The sequence below is a fragment of the Macrotis lagotis genome, chromosome 8 (assembly GCF_037893015.1).
Source record: "Macrotis lagotis isolate mMagLag1 chromosome 8, bilby.v1.9.chrom.fasta, whole genome shotgun sequence".
Classification (NCBI taxonomy): Eukaryota; Metazoa; Chordata; class Mammalia; order Peramelemorphia; family Peramelidae; genus Macrotis; species Macrotis lagotis.
The window spans coordinates 13225612-13246529 of NC_133665.1; the positions used below are offsets into that span (position 1 = coordinate 13225612).

The 20918-nt window shown below is 39.2% G+C and overlaps 1 protein-coding gene across 2 annotated transcripts in view; it reads right to left on the bottom strand.

Moving 5' to 3' along the window:
• Positions 1-825: 825 nt before the first annotated feature.
• Positions 826-20918, bottom strand: part of TEKT5 (tektin 5) — a 59367-nt gene continuing 39274 nt past the window's right edge. Inside the window, exons 6-7 of one of the 2 annotated variants that reach the window (XM_074195927.1) lie at positions 5218-5312; positions 826-1241 (exon numbers count right to left, since the gene is read on the bottom strand). In XM_074195927.1, the coding sequence (XP_074052028.1) occupies positions 1025-1241; positions 5218-5312 (312 nt within the window). In that variant the 3' untranslated portion in view covers positions 826-1024. Of the gene's footprint in view, positions 1242-5157; positions 5313-20918 lie in introns of both variants that reach the window. The other variant, XM_074195926.1, reaches the window with a different exon arrangement.

The window sequence follows — 20918 nt, forward strand, 5'->3', positions numbered from 1 at the left end:
AATTGTAGATTTCTAAGATGGAGTAGACCATTTTCATCTGAGGGTTATAATGAACTCCTGCTCAGAGACAATGGAATGTTCAGGATAATTTTTTACATTCTTTTTGTGATTAGGCTCTGTTTTTATTTTACTTGTCAATTAACTTATATTTTCTCTCCCACTTCCCTAACCATTGGGGAAGTAGGCAAAGAAGGAAAAAACAAAACTTTGTACCAACTTTGTATCAAGCAAAACAAATTTCCTCATTGACCCTTTCCTAAAATATATGTTCCACTCTGCATCTTGAGTCCATCCCTATGGATGATGGGATGAGGGAGGTTTGTATACTTCATCATTGTCCCTCTGAAAGTGTGATTGGTTCTTAAGTCTTCCAAAGTTGAATATTTTACAATCTCAGCGACTTTAATCCAAAGACTGAAGTCTATGCTAATTACTTTTTCAATGGATCACCATAGTATTTAGGATTTACTACCCCAAACTGACTTCAATTTAATTTCCAATCTGAGTCCATCCCCCACTTCTCTACATCACCTTCCATTCCAGGTCTAAACTCATCCTTTTCCTATCATCCTCCCCACCTCCACCCCAAGCATCCTTACAAATAAAAAACTTGTACTTTTCAAAACCCTGCCCCACCTCCCACATATCATTCCCTCTCTCCTTGTCCCCTTCTACCTGTAAACTGCTATGATTGATTATATGACTGAGGGAGGTCCCTTCTATCTTTGGAACTGTGCAAATCCTGACAAAATCTTTGTGGAGACATTGCCCTCTCTCTTGGCCTGCCAGGAAGCTGACTCTTTAGCAAGGAACAAACTCCAAAAATGTGGTTTTGGTATATTTATTTGACTCAATAAATATTTTTATAATGAGAAAAAAGGGAGTAAGTGAAGATTTCTTTTTTTTCTGATTTTCAATTTTATGTCACATCCTGACAAGGTGTAGCAAGGAGTGGAACACTATTCAGGTGCAGTAAGGAAGGGAGAAGGAAAATCAAATTAGGAGTACCGGTGGGCTCATAGATTCAAGAATAGCCTACCAGGCGAGGGGTGCTGGGAAAAGTCTTTCGCATTGTCATACATTTTTCCTTGTCAAGGAAGAGAGAATTGGCCTTGACAGAAAGGTCATGTTCCAACCGAGTCTTGGAAAGGACCAGAAGTTGCAGGGTGTCCTGTGCCTCACACAGTCGAAGCTTCAGAGTCTGCAAGGTGTCATCAATGGTGAATGATTCATTTACTAATCTATGGCAAGGAATAGAGAACAGGGAGTGAGTGAGCCAGGCAGTGTAGGGGGAGTGGAAAGAACATTGACTCAGGGTTCTTCTAATCTTGTTTGATATCTGTCATCTTGGACATCACACAATCTCCTTGCAACTTAATTAAGGCTCCACATTTGTAAAGCTGTAGGAGAGCATAAGTAAAAGAAAGAGTTGACTAGAGTCTTTGAGAATCACTTCCAACTCTAAATCTATTCTTCTATGAATCTGATGCTCTCCATCCCCCAGATAAGAGGAAAATATACTTATGGGGATTTGAGTTAATTTCTCCCCTGTGCCCCGATCATGTATCTCCATTGGAATGAGGTGACTGAGGCTGGGGATTCTCCAACCTTGTGAATCACTAAATACCTGGCAAAATTTTACCTATTGGGAATAGTTTGGACAAAATCTCATTTGGAGACTGGGGAATGAGCAAGGGTTGGGGAGTGGAGAGTGGGAACCTAAGATAAGGCACTATTGAGTTGGCATGGAATCATGGATCTAAGCCTCAGAATAGGGAAGACCTAGGTCTAAGTATCACCTCTGATACATCCTGGTAGAGTGACTATGAACAGTGTTTAACTTTCCCAGATCCTAACTTTAGAGCTATAGAGCAGATTTCAATCTACCTTGGTTCTGGGAGTTTCCCCATCAGTAGTTTTCTCTTATACCAGTGATAATACAAGAATGGTTCCCCCCAAAAGTGATAGGGGCTGATGCAGATGTCTGTGCAGTTTGACTGAGGTAAGTTGAGATGGAGGAAGAAAAGAAGGGTGGGAGTCCTGTGATGTTCATTCAAAACAAAATGGCAGGGGTGGCTAGGTGGCGCAGTGGATAAAGCACTGGCCCTGGAGTCAGGAGTACCTGGGTTCAAATCCAGTCTCAGACACTTAATAATTACCTAGCTGTGTGGCCTTGGGCAAGCCACTTAACCCCATTTGCCTTGCAAACACCTAAAAAAATGGCAAAAGACGGGAAGCAGAGTAAACCTTAACTCCTGGATGATACAAAGAATGATCAATTCAACTGATATATCATCTTGACTTTTGACCTCATCTGTCTCAGTCATATTGTATCCCATAAGGACACTGGTAACAGAAACTCTCCTCCACCCCCACCCCAGGAGTGTCCCATAGCAATTTCTATGTCCTAGAGTAGAATCCATCAGGGATTCCTGAAGCAAGGACTTTATTTTCTATCTTCTCCCCTTCCCCAGCTCTTGCTGCCCTCTACCCCCTTGTTTATATCTCTCCCATGTATCCAATCTTTTGTTAAAGTCTGTTGGTTTTACCTTTGCAATGGCTTTTAAATATACTGCCTTTCCTCTTCTGATATTGCCATCATTCTAGTACCATCACCTCAAGCCTGATTATTGCAATAGTCTGCTGGTGAATTGGTCTGTCTTAAATCTCTTCCCACTCCAATCTATTCTTCATTCGGTCATCATTTAGGAATTTCCTAAAACTCAAGTTTGATAGCCCCTATTCAATAAACTGTTGCCTACAGAAACAAATACAAAATGCTCAGTTTGGAATTCAAAGTCCTTCATAACCTAGCCCCCTCCAAACTTTCCAGTCTTTTTACACCTTCCTCCAGGACATGTACTCTTCAATTTAGTGACACTGGCCTCCTGGATGTTCCCTGAACCTGATACCTCATCTCTTGGTTCCAGAATTCTCTCTGGTTGTGTCCCATGTCTGGAAGGCTCTCCCTCCTCCTTTCTACCAATTGATCTTGCTGGCTCCCTTGAATCAGTCCCAACTAAAATCATACCTCCTATAGGAGACCTTATCCAATATCTCAATTCTACTGCCTTATTCTGTTAATTATTTCCTATTTATCCTACATATAGCTTGTTTTGAATATAAAATATCCATGTTGGCATGTTGTCTCTCCCCTTAGATTATAAACTCTTTGAGGGCAGGGACTATCTCCTCTTTCTGTCTCTCCAGTACTTAACACACAGAGTAGGTGTTTAATAAATGTTTACTGAATTGAATTGAATTCTGCACCCTCTAATAAACCATATAATGCTTGCCAAGTCTCTTTCCACAACTTCAATCGAGTCCTTCCTTTAATTTAACTAAATGTCCTCTGCCCATTTCCTTTTGGCCTATAATTGGCAAGCTTCAGAGATAGGAGAGTTCAGCCAATAGCAGCACTTCCTTTGGAACAAACAGCAGAAAAACTCTGATAAAATTTCTGTGAAAAACCTGCCAGCTGATCTACTATAGGAAATTTGTCCCAACCATCACTGAGACCCCCTACTCTATTTTCCTGCACAGTAGGCAGTGAACTATGCCCTCAGGCAACACAGTGGATTGCGGAAACAGATCATGAGACAATGGAAGAAAGCTCAGAGAGGGATTACATTCTTCCCTCTCACAAATTTACCCCTACATGGGTCTAATTTAAGAAGGGGTCCCCAGGGCACTTACCCTCAGAAGGCCAAACTGCTGACCCCTTCTAGACATGTCTGGGAAGGGCAGAGACCACTGAGGACAAATCAAACACTAATCAAAAAGGCCCTGTGGAGCCCTTTCATTAATGACTTTCCAGCTTTCCATCTGGGCAGGTACACACCACCACCCAAAATGTTAAGATTTTTCCATTTCCCACTGTGATTAAACCTTTGGCAGGAAATAGCCAAAACACTGCTAAGGATTATCTCTTCAGGCATCACTCCTATCAGGGCAGCACAAAGTATTTTCTTTTAGAATCTCTTTATGTGGCCCCATTTATTTCTCCATGACGCTCCCTGTTCTCTGACTCTCAAACTGCCTCATTCCTGCTACTCTTGCTCCTGTCCTGAAATCTACAGAATGAGGAAAAGAAATACAATGAATCTGATCTCCTGAGATCTGTGAGCTTATGAACAGTCCCTGTCTGGAAGGAAGATGATAGCTCTGAAGATAGGAGAGATGGAGGATTCCTTAGTCTAGTTCTAGACCGATCTCAAGAACCTGGGCTCTTTGTCCAAGTCTGACCCTAACTTAGTACTAGAATCCAGATCATAGACACAGAGCTGGAGTGGACCTTAGAGAATCCAATTCCCTCATACTATGGATGAGGAATACAAGATACAGTGTGATTAATCAATCAAAGACTACACAATCTATTTTTTTTTACAATACATAAAAAGAAATTGAAATGCAGGAGGGGAAGGATAAAGGTACCCCCAGGACCATCAGGTATTGTATGGATATTAAGGGGTAGTGGTTAGGATCTGAACCTAGATCCTGTGACTCCCAAAGCAGCATTCATTCCCCTGAAGTACTCTCAACATCTCTGGAAATCAATTTCTCCCAGAGACCCAAAATGGTAATATATGGATCTTCAAAGAGCTTAATGAAATTAATGTGTTATAGAACATTTCTTCTTTTTAAAATCAAAGCAATAGTCCTCCCCACTTTAGACCAACATGATTTACTTCAATCACTGAAGAAAAGAGAAGGATCTAGAAAAACTGACTTCTAGTTTCCTTTACTCCTATCTACTCTTCCCCACAACCCCACCTAGTTCTCTCAGTTCTGTTTTCAGGTTAGTAGCAACTGTTTTTAAAGTCCTTCCATCAATAAAAATAGTCTTTCTCTGGTAGGGAAAGGAGCACACCCATTGGGGAAATATTTGGATTATTTGAAGCACTCACAATTACAAACATCCACATTTTTGTGGATCTGAAAATTTTCAGCAGAAACCAGAGTTTAGTGAATAGATAACTGATCTCATCTGGAAGATTCTCACTTTCTATGAAGTTCCCAGGATTCACTACTACCTTGACAAGAGTTATTACCTACCTTTGTGTTGCCAAAAATTCTAGTAGTGCTTTTACCTTCCTAATGGTCATGTTCCTCTTCCCTCCATACAGTCAGTCCCCACAACCACCCATTGCCACTCACTTGAAATGAGCAATATCCCGGCAGTGTTCCACATTAGGGCGCCGTGTCCTGTGCTCTAACCTTGTCTGAGCCACCTTCAATGGACACTCCTTGGCCATGATGGCCCTCTCCAAAAGCATGATGGTGTTCTCTGTCTGGAAAATTTCCTGCATTGTCTGAACAACCAACAAAGACTCATTAGCACAAAGACTCATTAGCAACAGTGGTCTCCCCCCACTTTATCTTACTTCTATTATCACCTCTCCTTTGCCTCTAATCATGAAGTACATAATAAATAAAAAAAAACCTCATTTGTTTTTACACAACACATTTACTGTTAAATGTTTTTGTTTTGTTTCTTACACAACTAAAGATTTTATTTATTTCTTTTTTCTCCACTGGTCATTTCTTGATATACCCATCTTCTCACTCCTACCCCTCCCTCTGGGTGTCATCACCAGTCATCCTGACCTATGGCTTGCCTTTGGACCCCATGATTCTGGAGCAGAGAGTGAGACTGATGACTTTGCACATCTCTGTCTCACTTTAAATACAATTCCCTTGCAAATCAAGATATCACCCTCCTGATATTGGTCTCCTTCAAGAATGAAGAACAAACAACCCACCCTCTTTCCACAAATGCTCCTTTACTTGAAACAAAGGAAAACCATTATGCAAAACCAATTGACACATCACTTCTGTATGACCACATATGCAACATTCCTTACCCATAGGCCTCCATCTTTCCAACAAAAAGAGGGTGATACATTTCCTCTTTTCCTTCCCTAGGGCAAGATTAGTCATTATAATAGCACAACCATAGGACTTCGCTTAATTTTTTTCTTTTTATCTCCATTATTGAAATAATTCCATAGTTATTTTTGAAGCAGTTAACTAAGACTTAATTTTCTTCCCTAGGAGTAGTTACTTTGGACATTTGACTTGTGAGTCATTCTGCTATTTTGAAACAACACAGCTGAAGGCAAGGTGGTAATAGGATTATCTTCTCTTCACAGAAAAAGACACAAGACTCCATGGGGTAATTTCATTCCTCTGTGACCTTTATCCACCAAGCAGATCTCATTGAGATACATTTAAAAATAAAACAAGATTATAGTATCTAGTTTTTTTTGAAAAGGTGAAAATGCTATAAAAATGTGAAGTATTTAAGCAAAATATATTATTTATATCCACACCAAGAAATGCTTCATTTTCTTGGCCTGTTCCAGTTCAGACTTGGAACCTCTTGAGTCCTGAGCTAGAATTCCAAATGGCTTTATATTTTCCCTCTCTGATTACAGATCTTTCCCATCTGATGAGGATCTTTCTTGGTGAGGGTCAATCTGAGGAGATGAAGGGAAAAATTAGGAAGTTTCCTGGAAACAAACAACCATTGAGCTAATGTGAGAGAGAAATGTTTCCCAACACCATTTCAGGAGAATGATGAATGGAGGACTGAATTAGAGACCAAAAGTCAAGCTGTTAAAGATCTAACACAAAGGGTTTTTAGGGAAGAATTGATCAGAGGGGAAGCACAGACTGGCTTTGTCAATGAGTCAAAAAAGCAAAGATGCTGAATTCCAGCCCCAGGTCAACATAAAAGGCAAAATTGTTTCATTTATTCTCAATGGTCCCTGACTTTCTCCCCTTCCTCTTGCCTATGGTCCCTCCCAACAGACTCTTCAGCTGGGAACTGGTTGTTTGAGTCCCAAACCTTTCCTGGGTAATACTCTTTACCTCAGTTTCTTTCCCCTTCCTGTAACCATTAAAAATATCCTGTTTTAACTTTCATTTATTTGCCCTATTCTGGTCTTGAGTTTTCTCATCTATAAATTTAAGAGCTGGACTAGGGTAAGGGTACTTACCCTGTTGTCTATGAAATTTAAAAAAAAATTATATTTGAATTCTAATCTTATTGATTTCTTTTTGATAACACTGTAGTTTAATACATTTAAAAACCTTATTCAAAAAGGCTTCATTAGACTCTTGAAGGGGTTCAAGACAAAAGAAGTTTAAGGACTCCTAGCCTAGAAAATCTTTCCTGTCCCTTTCAGTTTTCTATCCCCTAAATAACAGAGAACTGAACTCAAGAGTCAGGAAGACTCAAATTCAAATCCCCTCTTATAGCTGGGAGAGCTTGGTTAAGTCATTGAAATGTCATCATCTCAGTTTCCTCATCTGTAAAATAAGAGTGTTGAACTCAATGGCCTTTCAGGTCTCTAAATCTATGACATTATGATAGCACAAAAAGATCTAATAAATTCATTCAACATAAAGTATCCTAATAAATTTCCCCTCCCCAGGGCACTTATATTTTAACAGTCCTAATACTTTATCAAATGAGTGAATCTTTTATAATGGAAGTTCAGGTTGTTAGGGAAAATGTCTCCTGAGTAAGGCACTTTTCCAGACTTCTTCAAATCATACCTGCATATATAGTTGGATATTCATTCAATTAAAATAACTTTACAAACCTTTACTGAGTACCTACTAGATGTTAGGTCATATAGCAGTCAGTGAAGGGGTCAGATGCAAGGGTCAAATGCAGAGATAAATAAGATAAAAAACAAGATAAGATGCCTATACTCAAAGGTCCTATAATCTAGTGGGGGCCAAAAAAAATCTGTACAAAAATAACTATAGTACCTGATAGAATGTGTTAAGTGTTTAAAAGAAGTATACAGTGCTAGGAGAAATTCCTTCTGTGCTAGTGGCACAGAAGCTAGACTTCTTGAAGGAGGTAGCATTTTATTAAATTCAAAAGCATTACAAATGTGGAACTGGTCAGGACCTCATCAAGTCCCACCTTTTCCTTTTATGATTATAGAACTAGAGACCAAGGGAGGTTAAGTAACTTGTCCAGATTCACACAGGGTATCTCAGTGATAAAACTAAGATTTGAACCTCATGTCCTTTGTCCACTGTACCATGATGAATAGATAAATGGATTTCAACCATCTTAGGAGAGGCATTCCTCAATACTTTAATTCAGGTTATTCATTAGAAGGTCAAATACTAAAGTGGGCTACATAATTAAATATGTGGGCAACATAATTAGAAGACAGAACTCATTGGGAAAGAGCCTGATGTTGGGAAAGATTGAGGATAAAAGGAAAAGAGGATGGTACAGGATGTGATAGATAGATAGTATCAAGGAAACAAGAAACATAAATTTGTATAGACTTCAATAGATAGTGGAGGATAGAAGGGCCTGACATGCTATGATTTGTGGGGTCACAAAGAATTGGACATGACTGAACAATTTAACAATAACAACAGAGGCATTCCTCCCTACTCAATAAACTCTCACGGTCCCTATCACCTCCAGAATCAAATAAAAAATTCTCTCTTTGATAGTCAAAGTCCTTCAAAACCAGTCTTTCCAGTCTTTACTACTCCAAGAACTCTGATCGAGCGACACTGTTCTACTTGCTATTCCTCACACAAAACTCCAAGGCATTTTCATTGTGTCTCCAGAATTGGAAAACTCTACCTCTTCATTTCCCCTATTGTACCTTCTACAGGAAGCTTTTCCCCAATTTCCTTAAGACTAGCATATTCCTTCTGTACTAACTTTCAATTTATCCTGAATGTGTCTTTGTTTACAAATAGTTGTTTGCATCTCATCTCCTCCATTAAACTATTGGTTCATTGAGAATAGGACCTGTCTTCTGTCTTTTTTTTGTATCCCTATGACTTAGCAAAGTGTGTGGCACATCATAGGCACTTAAAGATTTCTGAATGACTTTCTTTGGCAGAATGGGTAGGTAAGAAAAATTTGTTCCAACAGGTGCTATATCAAAAGCATAGAGCTTGGATATACATTGAGGATGCCAAGGTAATACAATGCATCCAGGTCATTGCCATTTGTTTTGACTTTTGTCTTTCTACTGGACTTCCATGACTCTGAAGGAGAGAGCCTGATAACCTCATAGATCTGCCTCACTTAAATCTAATTCATTTGCAAGTCAAGACATCACCATAATATGTCATTGGTCCTCTTTGAAATGAAGGATGAATGACAACTGACTGAATGCATTAATAAAATGATAAAATATAGTTTGACTAGATCATTAATAGGAAAAGAAACTTTAGGAGCAGGAGCACCTTTCAAAGAAATGATGAAGAGTTCCATTTTGGACATATATAAGTTTGAGATACTGGCAAAACATTCACGTACAAATGCTCAAAAGGAAAAAAAGAAATATAATCTTTAAAAGATTAACTTTTAGGGGTGGCTAGGTGGTGCAGTGGATAGAGCACCAGCCCTGGAGTCAGGGGTACCTGAGTTCAAATCCCGCCTCAGACACTTAATAATTACCTAGCTGTGTGGCCTTGGGCAAGACACTTAATCCCATTGCCTTGCAAAAACTAAAAGATTAACTTTTGATAACCTAGAGCACAAACAGAGGAAGATGACCAAAGCAGAAAGGAAATTCAAAACTATGTAATTTGTAGGAAACTAAGATTGTTCAGCCTAAAGAAGACTTAAATATGATAAATATCTGTAAAGCCTATTGTGTTGAAAGGTTGTTGTGATCTTTCTGATAACTGGAAGGTATGGGAAGTAAGACTGCTGGATCTGGGATCACAAAGATTTGAGTTCTAACCTGACCTCAAACACAGATTACATGACCCTGGATAAATCACTTCACCTCTATCTGCCTCAATTTCTTCATCTGTTAAATGACAATAATAATAGCACCCACTCCCCAAGATTGTTATGAAGATCAAATGAGATTCTGTAAAGTACCTTAAAAACCTTAAAATGATGCATAAATGTAGCTATCATCATCATTATTATGAAAATGTCAGCAAATTAGATTCCAACTCAATGTAAGGGAAGAACATCCCAACAGCAAGAACTGTTTCAATAATGTTTCAATAATAAATACCACTGTCTCATGCAGTAGTATTTACTAACATTGAAGATGTGGACCATTTATAAAGGATGATGTAGGTAGATTTATTGATCAAGGAAGATGATCTCTGAGATATCTTCTAATCCTAAAATTCTGTGCACATAGGACAGAGATTAAGGCTAGGAACAGGTGATAAATGAAACTGTAGGAGAGTATTTCATGAGAAGAAAAGAGGACCTAGAGCAGAACCTTGGAGAAATACTCACATATAAAGAATGAGATAAAGAAGAAAGGTTAGAGGAGTGTCAGAGAAAGATCAGGATTGCTCAGTGAGATGTGAGTTTGGTCCCTGTTTCTTGCTTTCTGTCTTCTCTTGATGCACAACCAACACACTCAAACATATGAGTTCCCCTTTGATGGGGGCCTCAGCTGCTCTGCATAGGGGAGGGGAGAAAAATCTCTAATAGTTTGGTTGTTTTTCATTGGAAAAACAACACAAAAACCACTGTCCCAGAGTCTAGGGGGAGAGGAGGTAAGGAGTGGTGGAGATGAGATTACACAGACCAACATCATTATTCATCCCAACTGGGAGGTAGTGGGTGGACTGTTCTCTTTCCTCTACCCATCCATTCCATGTCTGCCAGATCATAGTTCAGAAACTAGAACCTTTTCAGCTAGGTTGGAGGTATTTATACCTAATGTAAGATGGATACCTAATTGAAAGATGGGAGGTACTGGACATGCTAGTCAAGGGCTATGGGAATCAATCAATCAATTGACAATCATTTATCAATTCCCTAAGTGCTATACTAGTCATTGGGAATACAAAGGCAAAAATGAAATGACCCTTGCCCTCAAGGAGTTTGGGAATTTGGGGAAGACAGTCTATATAAATATTAGTATACATAAAAAGATACAAGAAAATATGAAGGGGGACACTAGTATTTGGAAAGATCAGTAAAAGATGGAGTTGAGCTAAATTTTGAAAGTAATTAGATATTCCAAGATGCACATGTGAGGAAAAGTAGATTACTGGCTTATAAAATGGTTAGTACAGCCACAGAGATGGAACATGTTATGAGGATTATCAAGAAAACCAGTCTGTCAAGTGCAGAAAGAGGAGTAATACATAAGTTTGGAAAGATGTGTCAAATTCGGGTTTTGAAGGGCTTTAAAAAACCAGAGAAGTTTACATTTGATTCTTATGTTAATAGTCATTAGAGTTTATTGAGTGAGGTAGTGGCATGGTCAAGAATAGAGCTTCAGGAAAATCACATTCGACACCTGTGTAGACAATGGATTGGAATGGAGTGAGACTTAAGGCAGGAAAGGCTATGAGGAAGCTATTGAATTAACCCAGGTATCTGATGAGTACCTGAACTGGGAATGGCATAAGAGAGTTTAGGGTGATTGGAAGGACAAGATTTTACTACTTGGATATGTGGGGTAAGGGAGAATGAGGAGTTAAAGATAATGTCAAGGTTGTGAATCAGCATGACTTGTAAGGATGCCTTTATCCTTAATTGAAATACATAAGTTCATAGGAGGGGCAGGTTCTGAGGCAAAGATCATGTAACCTCCTAAATCAAGGAAAGAGAAGGGATGGCAATGAGATACCTAAAATTGTTCACATGTCTTTACCCCAACATTACCTTTGAAGAGAAAGATCATTCTCCAATCAAGGCTGAAACCTGCAGCTAATTAAAGACCTTAGGATCCTAAGAGTTCAAGTCTTCTCCCAATATATAGATTGGCAAACAGGATTGGGAGGTGTAGAGAGGTGGGTGTGAATTACCCAAAATCATTGGAAGATCTAAGCCTAGAGAACCCAGGTCTCCTGATTCCCAGGGTAATATTCTTTCCACTTCACCATTTAAAGTAATTTATTTTCAGAGATCTCCCTGAAACTCTTCTGTACATTTCTTGCATACCGTTAGCCCACTTTTCTTGCATACCAAAGCCTTGTAAGGATGCCTTTATCCTTAATTGAAATACATAAGTTCATGGGAGGGGCAGGTTCTGAGGCAAAGATCGTGTAACCTCCTAAATCAAGGAAAGAGAAGGGATGACAATGAGATACCTAAAATTGTTCACATGTCTTTACCCCAACATTACCTTTGAAGAGAAAGATCATTCTCCAATCAAGGCTGAAACCTGCAGCTAATTAAAGACCTTAGGATCCTAAGAGTTCAAGTCTTCTCCCAATATATAGATTGGCAAACAGGATTGGGAGGTGTAGAGAGGTGGGTGTGAATTACCCAAAATCATTGGAAGATCTAAGCCTAGAGAACCCAGGTCTCCTGATTCCCAGGGTAATATTCTTTCTACTTCACCATTTAAAGTAGTTTATTTTCAGAGATCTCCCTGAAACTCTTCTGTACATTTCTTGCATGCTGTTAGCCCACTTTTCTTGCATACCAAAGCCCCTAGCACTCCTACAGCACTCACCCAGCCCTTCCTGGGTAATATTTGTTCTCTGAAAAATTCAGTCCTTGATCATAGGCATTGCTTATCTTTGTCAGATAGTCACTGAGGTTGGGGACCTAATCTTTGGCCACCTTTTATTATTTTCCAAATCACTGATCACTGACTGAATCTAAACTCAAAGCCCCTCTTGATCCTTCATTCTCCTTGGCTTCCTGGGTTTGGTGATTCACTACAAGAGAGTCTTTGTCTTTTTTTCCTCCATTATAACTTGATGCCTGAGCACAATCCAATAAAATAAAATAAATTATTAAATACTTATTATATATAAAAGGCATTAAAGAAACAAAGACAAAAAAAGACAGTTCTTGCCCTCTTACATTCTTTCCCAGGATATATATTATACACATAAATAAGTATATGGCTTTTTTTAAGGAGAGAAAAAGTACTTTCAAACCTGGGAGTATTAGAACAGGCTCCATGGAAAACAGTTAAGTCTTGAAGGAAGAACCCTCTTTCTCTCCTTACACTTGCATAATGCACACTGCAGGTTATCACAATAAGTTAGAAAACCTTCTGGTGATTTTTTTTATTTACAAAGGAAAGAAAGTCTAAATTTAGAAACATTACCCCAGGGTAAAATAATAAACCTTGTTTGATCTTCTCAGCAATGCTAGGAGTTAGATGCTGTTATTATTCCTATAATACAGTTAAGGAAACTGAGAAAGACAGAGGTTAAAGTGACTCACTCAGAGTCATATAGTTTGCATCTGAGCTGGTAATTGAACTTAGGTCTTTCTGATTTTAGGTCTAGAGCTTTATTGACTGTACACCTATTAGCTTCTAAATTAATTGATCAACTGGATAAAATTAATGCTATATTTCTCTTGAGGGCATTTATGTTTAAGAATGAGGCATCTGAAGAAAATGGATTTTCACAGAGAATCTGGGGGGCAGTGTGTGGGAAAAATTTTTTTCTTTGGGGTTAGAAGATGGGAGAGGTCTGTTTTATGGGCCCTTCAGATTATAATTGACCATTAGGATGGTGATTGAGTTCCTTTTATTCCACCATCGCACAAACAAGGTTGAACTCATGCCACTTGGAGCCTAGGCTGCTGGTTAAAGATTTCTCAGTCAAGAATGCTCATGTCAAGGATGCTAGGTGAATTGGCAAATACTTGGTGGGCACACCCTCACATTCCCCAGGAAGTCTCCCTAAAACAACTCTAGGTGAGGGGAGGGAGCATGAGGCTCATTCAGCAGAAAGCACTCCTCCCCAACAGCCCTAATATAGAAGAAATATGCATCTATCTGTGTGTTGCTGTCCAGTGTTTGTTCTGTCAATGGGCGGGCAAACCCTTGACTGAGCCATCAAAGTGGAAAAGAGAAAAATGATATTGACACCTTGAGGAAAAGCATCTTTGCTAAAGTACTGCTAAGGGTATGGCCCATGATAAGACTAGATTTGCTTCTCCCCACAGATGGGCAGGGTTGCCTGGGGAATCCCAGAGAACTCCAATTCCAAGAAGGGGATAAGGGAGGGGTGATCCAACAGCTGGGCCCTGAGCTCCTAAGGGAAATTAAGAGTCCCTCCTATCTTTTCTCAAATCAACAATCTTAATAAAAAATACTTATTAAAGACTTATTATACACCAGGCATATGTGCATAGAAATAAATAAAAACAAATACAGAGCAAAAGGAAAGTAATTTGGGGGCAGGGGCTATATGGGGATAGAGGCTATATGGGAATAGAGAGACAGATCTCTTTTCTTTCATTTCCTTTTTGTTTTCTTTTTGGTCTTAGTTCATCCAGCTTCAGGCTTGCTTTTTGACCTACTCAATTTTTGATTGCTCAGTTCCTTCAAGAGACTCTGAGGGGATAGATAGGTTAATGGTTTCATTGACAAGTTTTCAGTATCTAGACTCCAAAATAAGGCAGACAAGATGTCCCAAAGGTAAATATGGAACTGAGGATGACATTCATTCATTCATTCATTCACTCTATCATTAGAACCCAATCTATAGATAAGGCTTCAATGTTTCCAAAGCATGGTCATATAACTTACAATTATTATGAGATCTCATAGCACTCTGTATGCTTCTTATATAATTACAATTTTCTAAAATATATTATATTCATCTGAGGATATCTAATCAACCACATCAGATTAAGTTCAGCACAAGTGGTGCTTATAAATGTTAGGTAAGAAAATATGATCATCTCCATTTTATAGATAATGAAACAGGTTTAGAAAATCAAACTGATTCTCCTAGGTTTGCACAACCATCAAGAGATGGAGTTGGTTGTAAACCCAGGTTTCTTGATTCCTCTTCTTGTTCTTCCACTATACTATGGTGATGCCTACATTAAGATGCCCTCTTGGCTTGGATGGTTATCAGAATGACTCAATTTCAGTCTTTGGAACATTAAACAAGTACACATACCACTGATGCTCAGCTTCACCCCACCTTCTCATACTTTCTCTCCCTCCCTCCAATTCTTGCCAGTTTATTTATTCCCCTTGACTATGAATATTATGATTCAGTCCTTGGCAGTGTGTGGAATGCTGTTCCCAAGTTCTTGCCACACAGAGCCCAATGCAAGAGCTGTCCACTGATAATGGGTATGATGAGAAGACCTGGGAGGAGGAGGCGGCAGTATTTGATCTTGACTTGAAGGAGTAAAGAGTTAGTTCAATGGACACAAAAATTCCAAGCCCCAATCTGAAAAATCTTAAATTTTGATCTTGACAAACAACCCTTAGCAGAATCCTTCCCCTGAGTTCTTTGGGATCTAGTAGGTTTGAGTTGTGAGGTGGGTCTGAAAAGATATCTTTTTCCTTGATACTTTGATGACAAGAGCAACAATAAAATCTTGTAGGAAATTCTCATGCAATTTAGATCCAGGATAATGCACAAAATCATATATTTAGAGCTGGAAAAGTCCCTTAGAGGTCATGTTCAATGGCCTCACTTTACAGGTAAAGAAACTCAAATCAGAGAGCTGAACTTAAATGTCCAAAATCACACAGATTGCCAATAATAGAGCCAGAACTCAGTCCAGGTCATCCAGCTTCAAATTCACTTTTTTCATTATGTCAGACTAGGGAGATACTATATATAAGGCACAGTGAATGACACAGATCCTGCTATCACAGAACTTAAAATCTAATGGGGAAAAAGGACAAATTTTAAATCCTGCCTCAACTGATTAGGTTGTATGACCCTGAGTAATAAGAACAATTTTATTAATAATAATAGTTAGAATTTTATATAGCACTTTGAGGTTTACAAAGCACTTTACAAATATTATTTCATTACATTGTTACAACAGTTCTGGAAAGTAATTACTATTTATTATTCCTATTTAACAGATGAGGAAACTGAGTAATTTCCATATACCTTAAATTTTCTCGTCTGTAAAATGAGTTTCCTCAGATTCCCTCCAGTTATAACACAAGGGCAAGTAGGATAGGTTACAAAAAAAAATCAAGTCATTTCAATCACATCTGATTCTTTGTGACCCCGTTTGGGTTTTTCTTGACAAAGATACTGGAATGGTTTGACATTGCCTTCTACAATCCATTTTACAGATGAGGAAACTGAGGCAAACAGGATTAAGTGACTTCCCCAGGTCACACAGCTAATAAGTATATGAGGTCATATTCAAATGCAGGTCTTCCTGACTCCAGGGGCAGTTCTATCTATTGCATTACCTATATGTCTGTAATACAAAAAAAGGGAGGGAGACAGAGTGGAGAACAGAGAGAGAGAGAGAGAGAGAGAGAGAGAGAGAGAAGCAAAATGCTATGAAAAAAATGTAAATATGGAGAGATCACCAGATTTCAATTGATAGATTTTTATTTGGAGCTTACTTTATGAATAGCACTGTATTATGCATTAAGGAACTTGCAAAACAGAGTTTCAAAGAGGTTACTGGAAATGTGAGGCAATGTAGGATAATGGTCAAATGAAAGGCAGAGACAACAAATATGAGAGGAATTCAGAGTAGAGGGAGTTTACTTCCACTGAAGATGGTCAGGGGAAGCTTCATATAGTAACAATGTTTATTTATATACTGTTTTTTTAGGTTTTTGCAGGGCAAATGGGGTTAAGTGGCTTGCCCAAGGCCACAGAGCTACGTAATTATTAAGTGTCTGAGGCCGAATTTGAACTCAGGTACTCCTGACTCCAGGGCTGGTGCTCTATCCACCACGCCACCTATCCACCCCTATTTATATACTTTTTTAAGGTTTACAAAGTTCTTTATAAATATTACCTCATTTGGTCTTCACAACAACCCTGAGAAGTTAGTACTATTTCTCCTTATATGTATCAGAAAAGTGAATCGGGCTGAGGTTTTGTGACTAGCCCAAGGTCACACATCTGGCAAATGTTTGAGGTCAGATCTGAACTAAGTTTACCTGATTCCAGGACTAGCATCATCTGACTTAGAGCTGGCCATGAAAACCAGGTAGGATTTCAATAGGTAAAGAGAGGCATTCTGCAGGCAAAGGAAATAGGAATAGTTCAGGAACACATAACATATAAGGTGTGTTATGGGGATAGCTAATGAACTAGTTTATTTGGGGGAGTGGGGAGAGATAAAGTTGGAAAGATAAATTGAGGCTAGATTGAAGCTAAAGTCAGGTTAAGGATTTGGGGGCAGCTAGGTAGTACAGTGGATAGAACACTGGGTCTAGAGTCAGGAAGACTCATCTTCCTGAATTCAAATCTGGCCTCAGACACTTACTAGCTGTGTGACCTTGGGCAAGTCACATAACCTGTTTGCCCTAATTTCCCCATCTGTAAAATGAACTGGAGAGGAAAATGGCAAACCACTCCAGCACCTTTGTCAAGAAAGCTCTAAATGGGATCATGAAGAGTCAGATTGGACTGAACAGCAATAACAATGATTGGAGGTTTGTGCTATATTATAGTAATAGCTATATATTACAGTTATATATTTTACATATACATATATATTATAGTTATATATTATAGTGATAATACAATTGGATTTGGATTAAAACAGAGGTATCAACAACAGCTGCATTTATTTTACAACACTCCCTGCACAGGAATCAGATTAAAATGTAATTGGAAAATATTTGAATGAATTATAATTAAAACAAATAAAAACACAATAACAATATTAAGATAATGTTAGCAATATCAGTTGCAGAGATCTTCAGTTTTACACCACTGGATTATAAGACTTGGGTTCACCTTTCAGTTCTTCTACTTGCTACCTGTTTGATCTTAGGTAAGTTATTTTTACTCAATTTCCTTTTTTTGTAAAAAAGATGGAATTAGACTACTTGACCTCTGAGATCCCTTCCAGCTCTAAGTCTATGATATAAATAGATAATCTCTGAGGTCCCTTCCTAGACCTATGAGTCTGAGAGGGGGATAGAGGGGTGGAGTAAGGGAGAGGAACATCATCTTGAAAAAATTAGATTTGGTCATGAGAGGGTGATACAAGTAAACAGTTCAAACTAGAGAAGGTAAAACTTCAAAAGGGAGTAAAATGTGCAAAGTTATAGGGTTTTCTTACTGTACTAGTCAAAAAACCTTGAATCAGGGGAAAGCTTGTGGTGTCAAAGCATAGAAATCCTTTGCTAGTGCATCAGTTCCTAGGTCCTCCTTAGATGCCACTCAGGGTACTGTTCTCTGCCTCCTAATCAACCCTGGCTGCTCTGGGTTGTGCACAGAGAAATCTGAAGGGCTGTGGTTCCAGACAAGTGCCCACATGCCTGGCAAACCCACAAGCAGGTTCAGAACTGGGCTGTTTGCCTTCCTTTCTTCTATGTCCTTAATACACACACATTTGTCCCCATGGAGTTACACATCAATTCCAGTGTCTGCTCTGCCCCCAACAAAGCATGTACCCCCTTCAACACTGCTTCCTTCCATCTGAGAGCACCCCCATTTATCCTGTGTATCTCTTGCTTGATTGCATGTTGTCTCCCCATTAAATTCTGAGTTCTTTGAAGGCAAGGATCAATTACTGGACTTTATAAGCCCAGCACTTAGCTTCATGACACATAGTTATAGTTGAATAAATCCTTGCTGACTTCACACACACACACACACACACACACACACACACACAGACTTGTGTTTTTTACAACATACACACACATGACACACACAGAAACCTGTAATGTTTTTCACATGTGCACACACACATATCACACAGAGACCTGTGATGTTTTTCACAACACACACACACACACACACACACACACACACACACACACACATACACACCTTCTATTTTGTATAACCTACTGTCCCTGCTAGAATACAGGTTTCCACCTGGAAGCATGCAGCCCAGTCCTCCCCAGACCTCAGGTGATGTGTTTCCAGGGATGTGGTTAAGCTAATTCTGTAACTCCTGGCTCAGGTCCCCATGTCTTTCGAAACATTGTCTTTCAGAGACACACAAAGAAAATGAGAGTTTTTTAAAAAAAAAAAAGAAAGAAAAGTCTTGAGGGTAAGCACCTCGGGAAGCAAAGCAGAAACCTTTTTATAAGTCACTGGTTCCCCTGGCACGTGCTTCTTCCTTGCTGGCAGGGGCAGGGCCCTGCTGTGGTTGTTGGGCCTGGATTGGTAGAGGGGATCACCCGATGGGAGGAGCACTACCTTCACCCACACCAGACTCCTGCACAGACAGAGACCCAGGACCTGGCCTGGAGAAGTACTCACAGCGTGGAGGCCCTGGGCTCCTGGAACTGAGAGACAGGGACATCTGAGGGAGGCCTGTAGCCAACACTGGCAACCTGCCCTTCCAGGAAACAGACAGGAGTTTGTACAGCACAGTTTTCTCATTTGCCCTACCCAGCCCAAGCAGAGGGCATACTCAACTCCTGGAGAGGGTGGCCCACCAATCTTAACCCTTTCACTAGGATCAGGTCACATTGTATTAAAATAAACCTCTGTAACTGCTTAAAATTTTTCCCCCATTTTTTTCTGCGAATTTAACCTTTTTTTTTCTCATGCACAATGCTCCTTCCCCTAGCAAATAGCCAACCTGCCTTAAAATAAACAGCATCTCCCTCCATCCCACCCCCAAGGATAGTTTGTGAGAGGCAAGCTCTTTTGCACTGATCAGACACCCAAAGGTCTGAGACCACCAGTTTGCCCCTTTTGGGGAGAAATTGTTTTCTATTCTTTCTCCCTAATTCATTGTGTGTTTGAAGCTGAAGATCTATGAGCTCAACGGATTGTAGAGACTGCATCTTGGAAAAAAATCATAATCACTCACCAGCATAACGTAGTGCTGAGGTTAAGGCTCTTTGATTTGGGGTTTGTTAATTTATATTTTAATAAATGTTATTTCAATTGAACAGTTTTCTTTTATAATCTTATGCACTTTATATTATAAATTGAAAGATATCATTCTGAGAAGAGATCCATTGGCTTCCCCAGGCTCCCAAAGGGTCCATTACCCTAAAAAGGTTAAAACCCATTGGTCTGGTGTTGGGATAAATTTATGTAGAGAGGGCATTTTTTCCTTTTTTCAAGTCTACCCAGCTTGTGCCTTGCAAGTAAATGCATTTTCTTGTATTTCAGCCTTGTACCAGCTGCCACAAAAAAGGTTCAGAAACCAGTGCTGTCACCAGAATCAATTCATAAGCAATGATTTTGCCTTTCTTTGTATTTCTAGCACTTAGCCCATACCTGGTTTATATTCCTAAATAAATAAATGCTTGCTGATTGATGAACATTTATTAAATGCCTATTCTATATAGCTAGATAGATAGAAAGATAGATAGATAGATAGATAGATAGATAGATAGATAGATAGATAGATAGAAAAATCAGGCATTTTGCCCCAGGATAGGAATACAAAGACAAGAATGAAAAATTCTCACATTCTATGGGGGGTGAGGGTGGGAATAGATACAATTTGTTATTGGAAAATACACAGTATGAGGGTACTAGTACCTAGAGAAATCAAGAAAGGCAGATTAAAGGAGGGAGAGGCACTTGAGCTGAACTCTGAAGGAAACCAGAGTCTGAGAAACTGAGGTGAACAGGGAGCCTGGGCAAAGGCAGGAGACAGAAGATCCTCTCAGGAAATAGCAGGTCAGCCAGCTTGGCTGGTACATAGGAGTGCGTGAGGTAGATTAATGCATCATCAGATTGTAAAGATAGGCTAGAGTCAGATTGTGAATGGTTTTAAATGTCAGTCAGAAGAGTCTGAGTTTTCTCCTAAGGGCAATGGAGTAACCCTGAAGATCCTTGGGGAAGTGAGTGATTGGTCAGATCTATGCTTTAAAGCTATCAATTTGAGAACGGTTTGAAGGGGGAAAGAGAAAACACCTCATCTGTAAGGGGCACTAAGTCTCCTTTTTTAAGTATCAGGTGAGGTTCAGTAATGTTCCTCACATACAGATAAGGGAAGTGTTCAGTATCTTCCCTGCCTATGTGTCAAATTTGATAAGAAGGAAAAAGTTTGTAACCCTCACTTTCTTTTGACTTAAAAA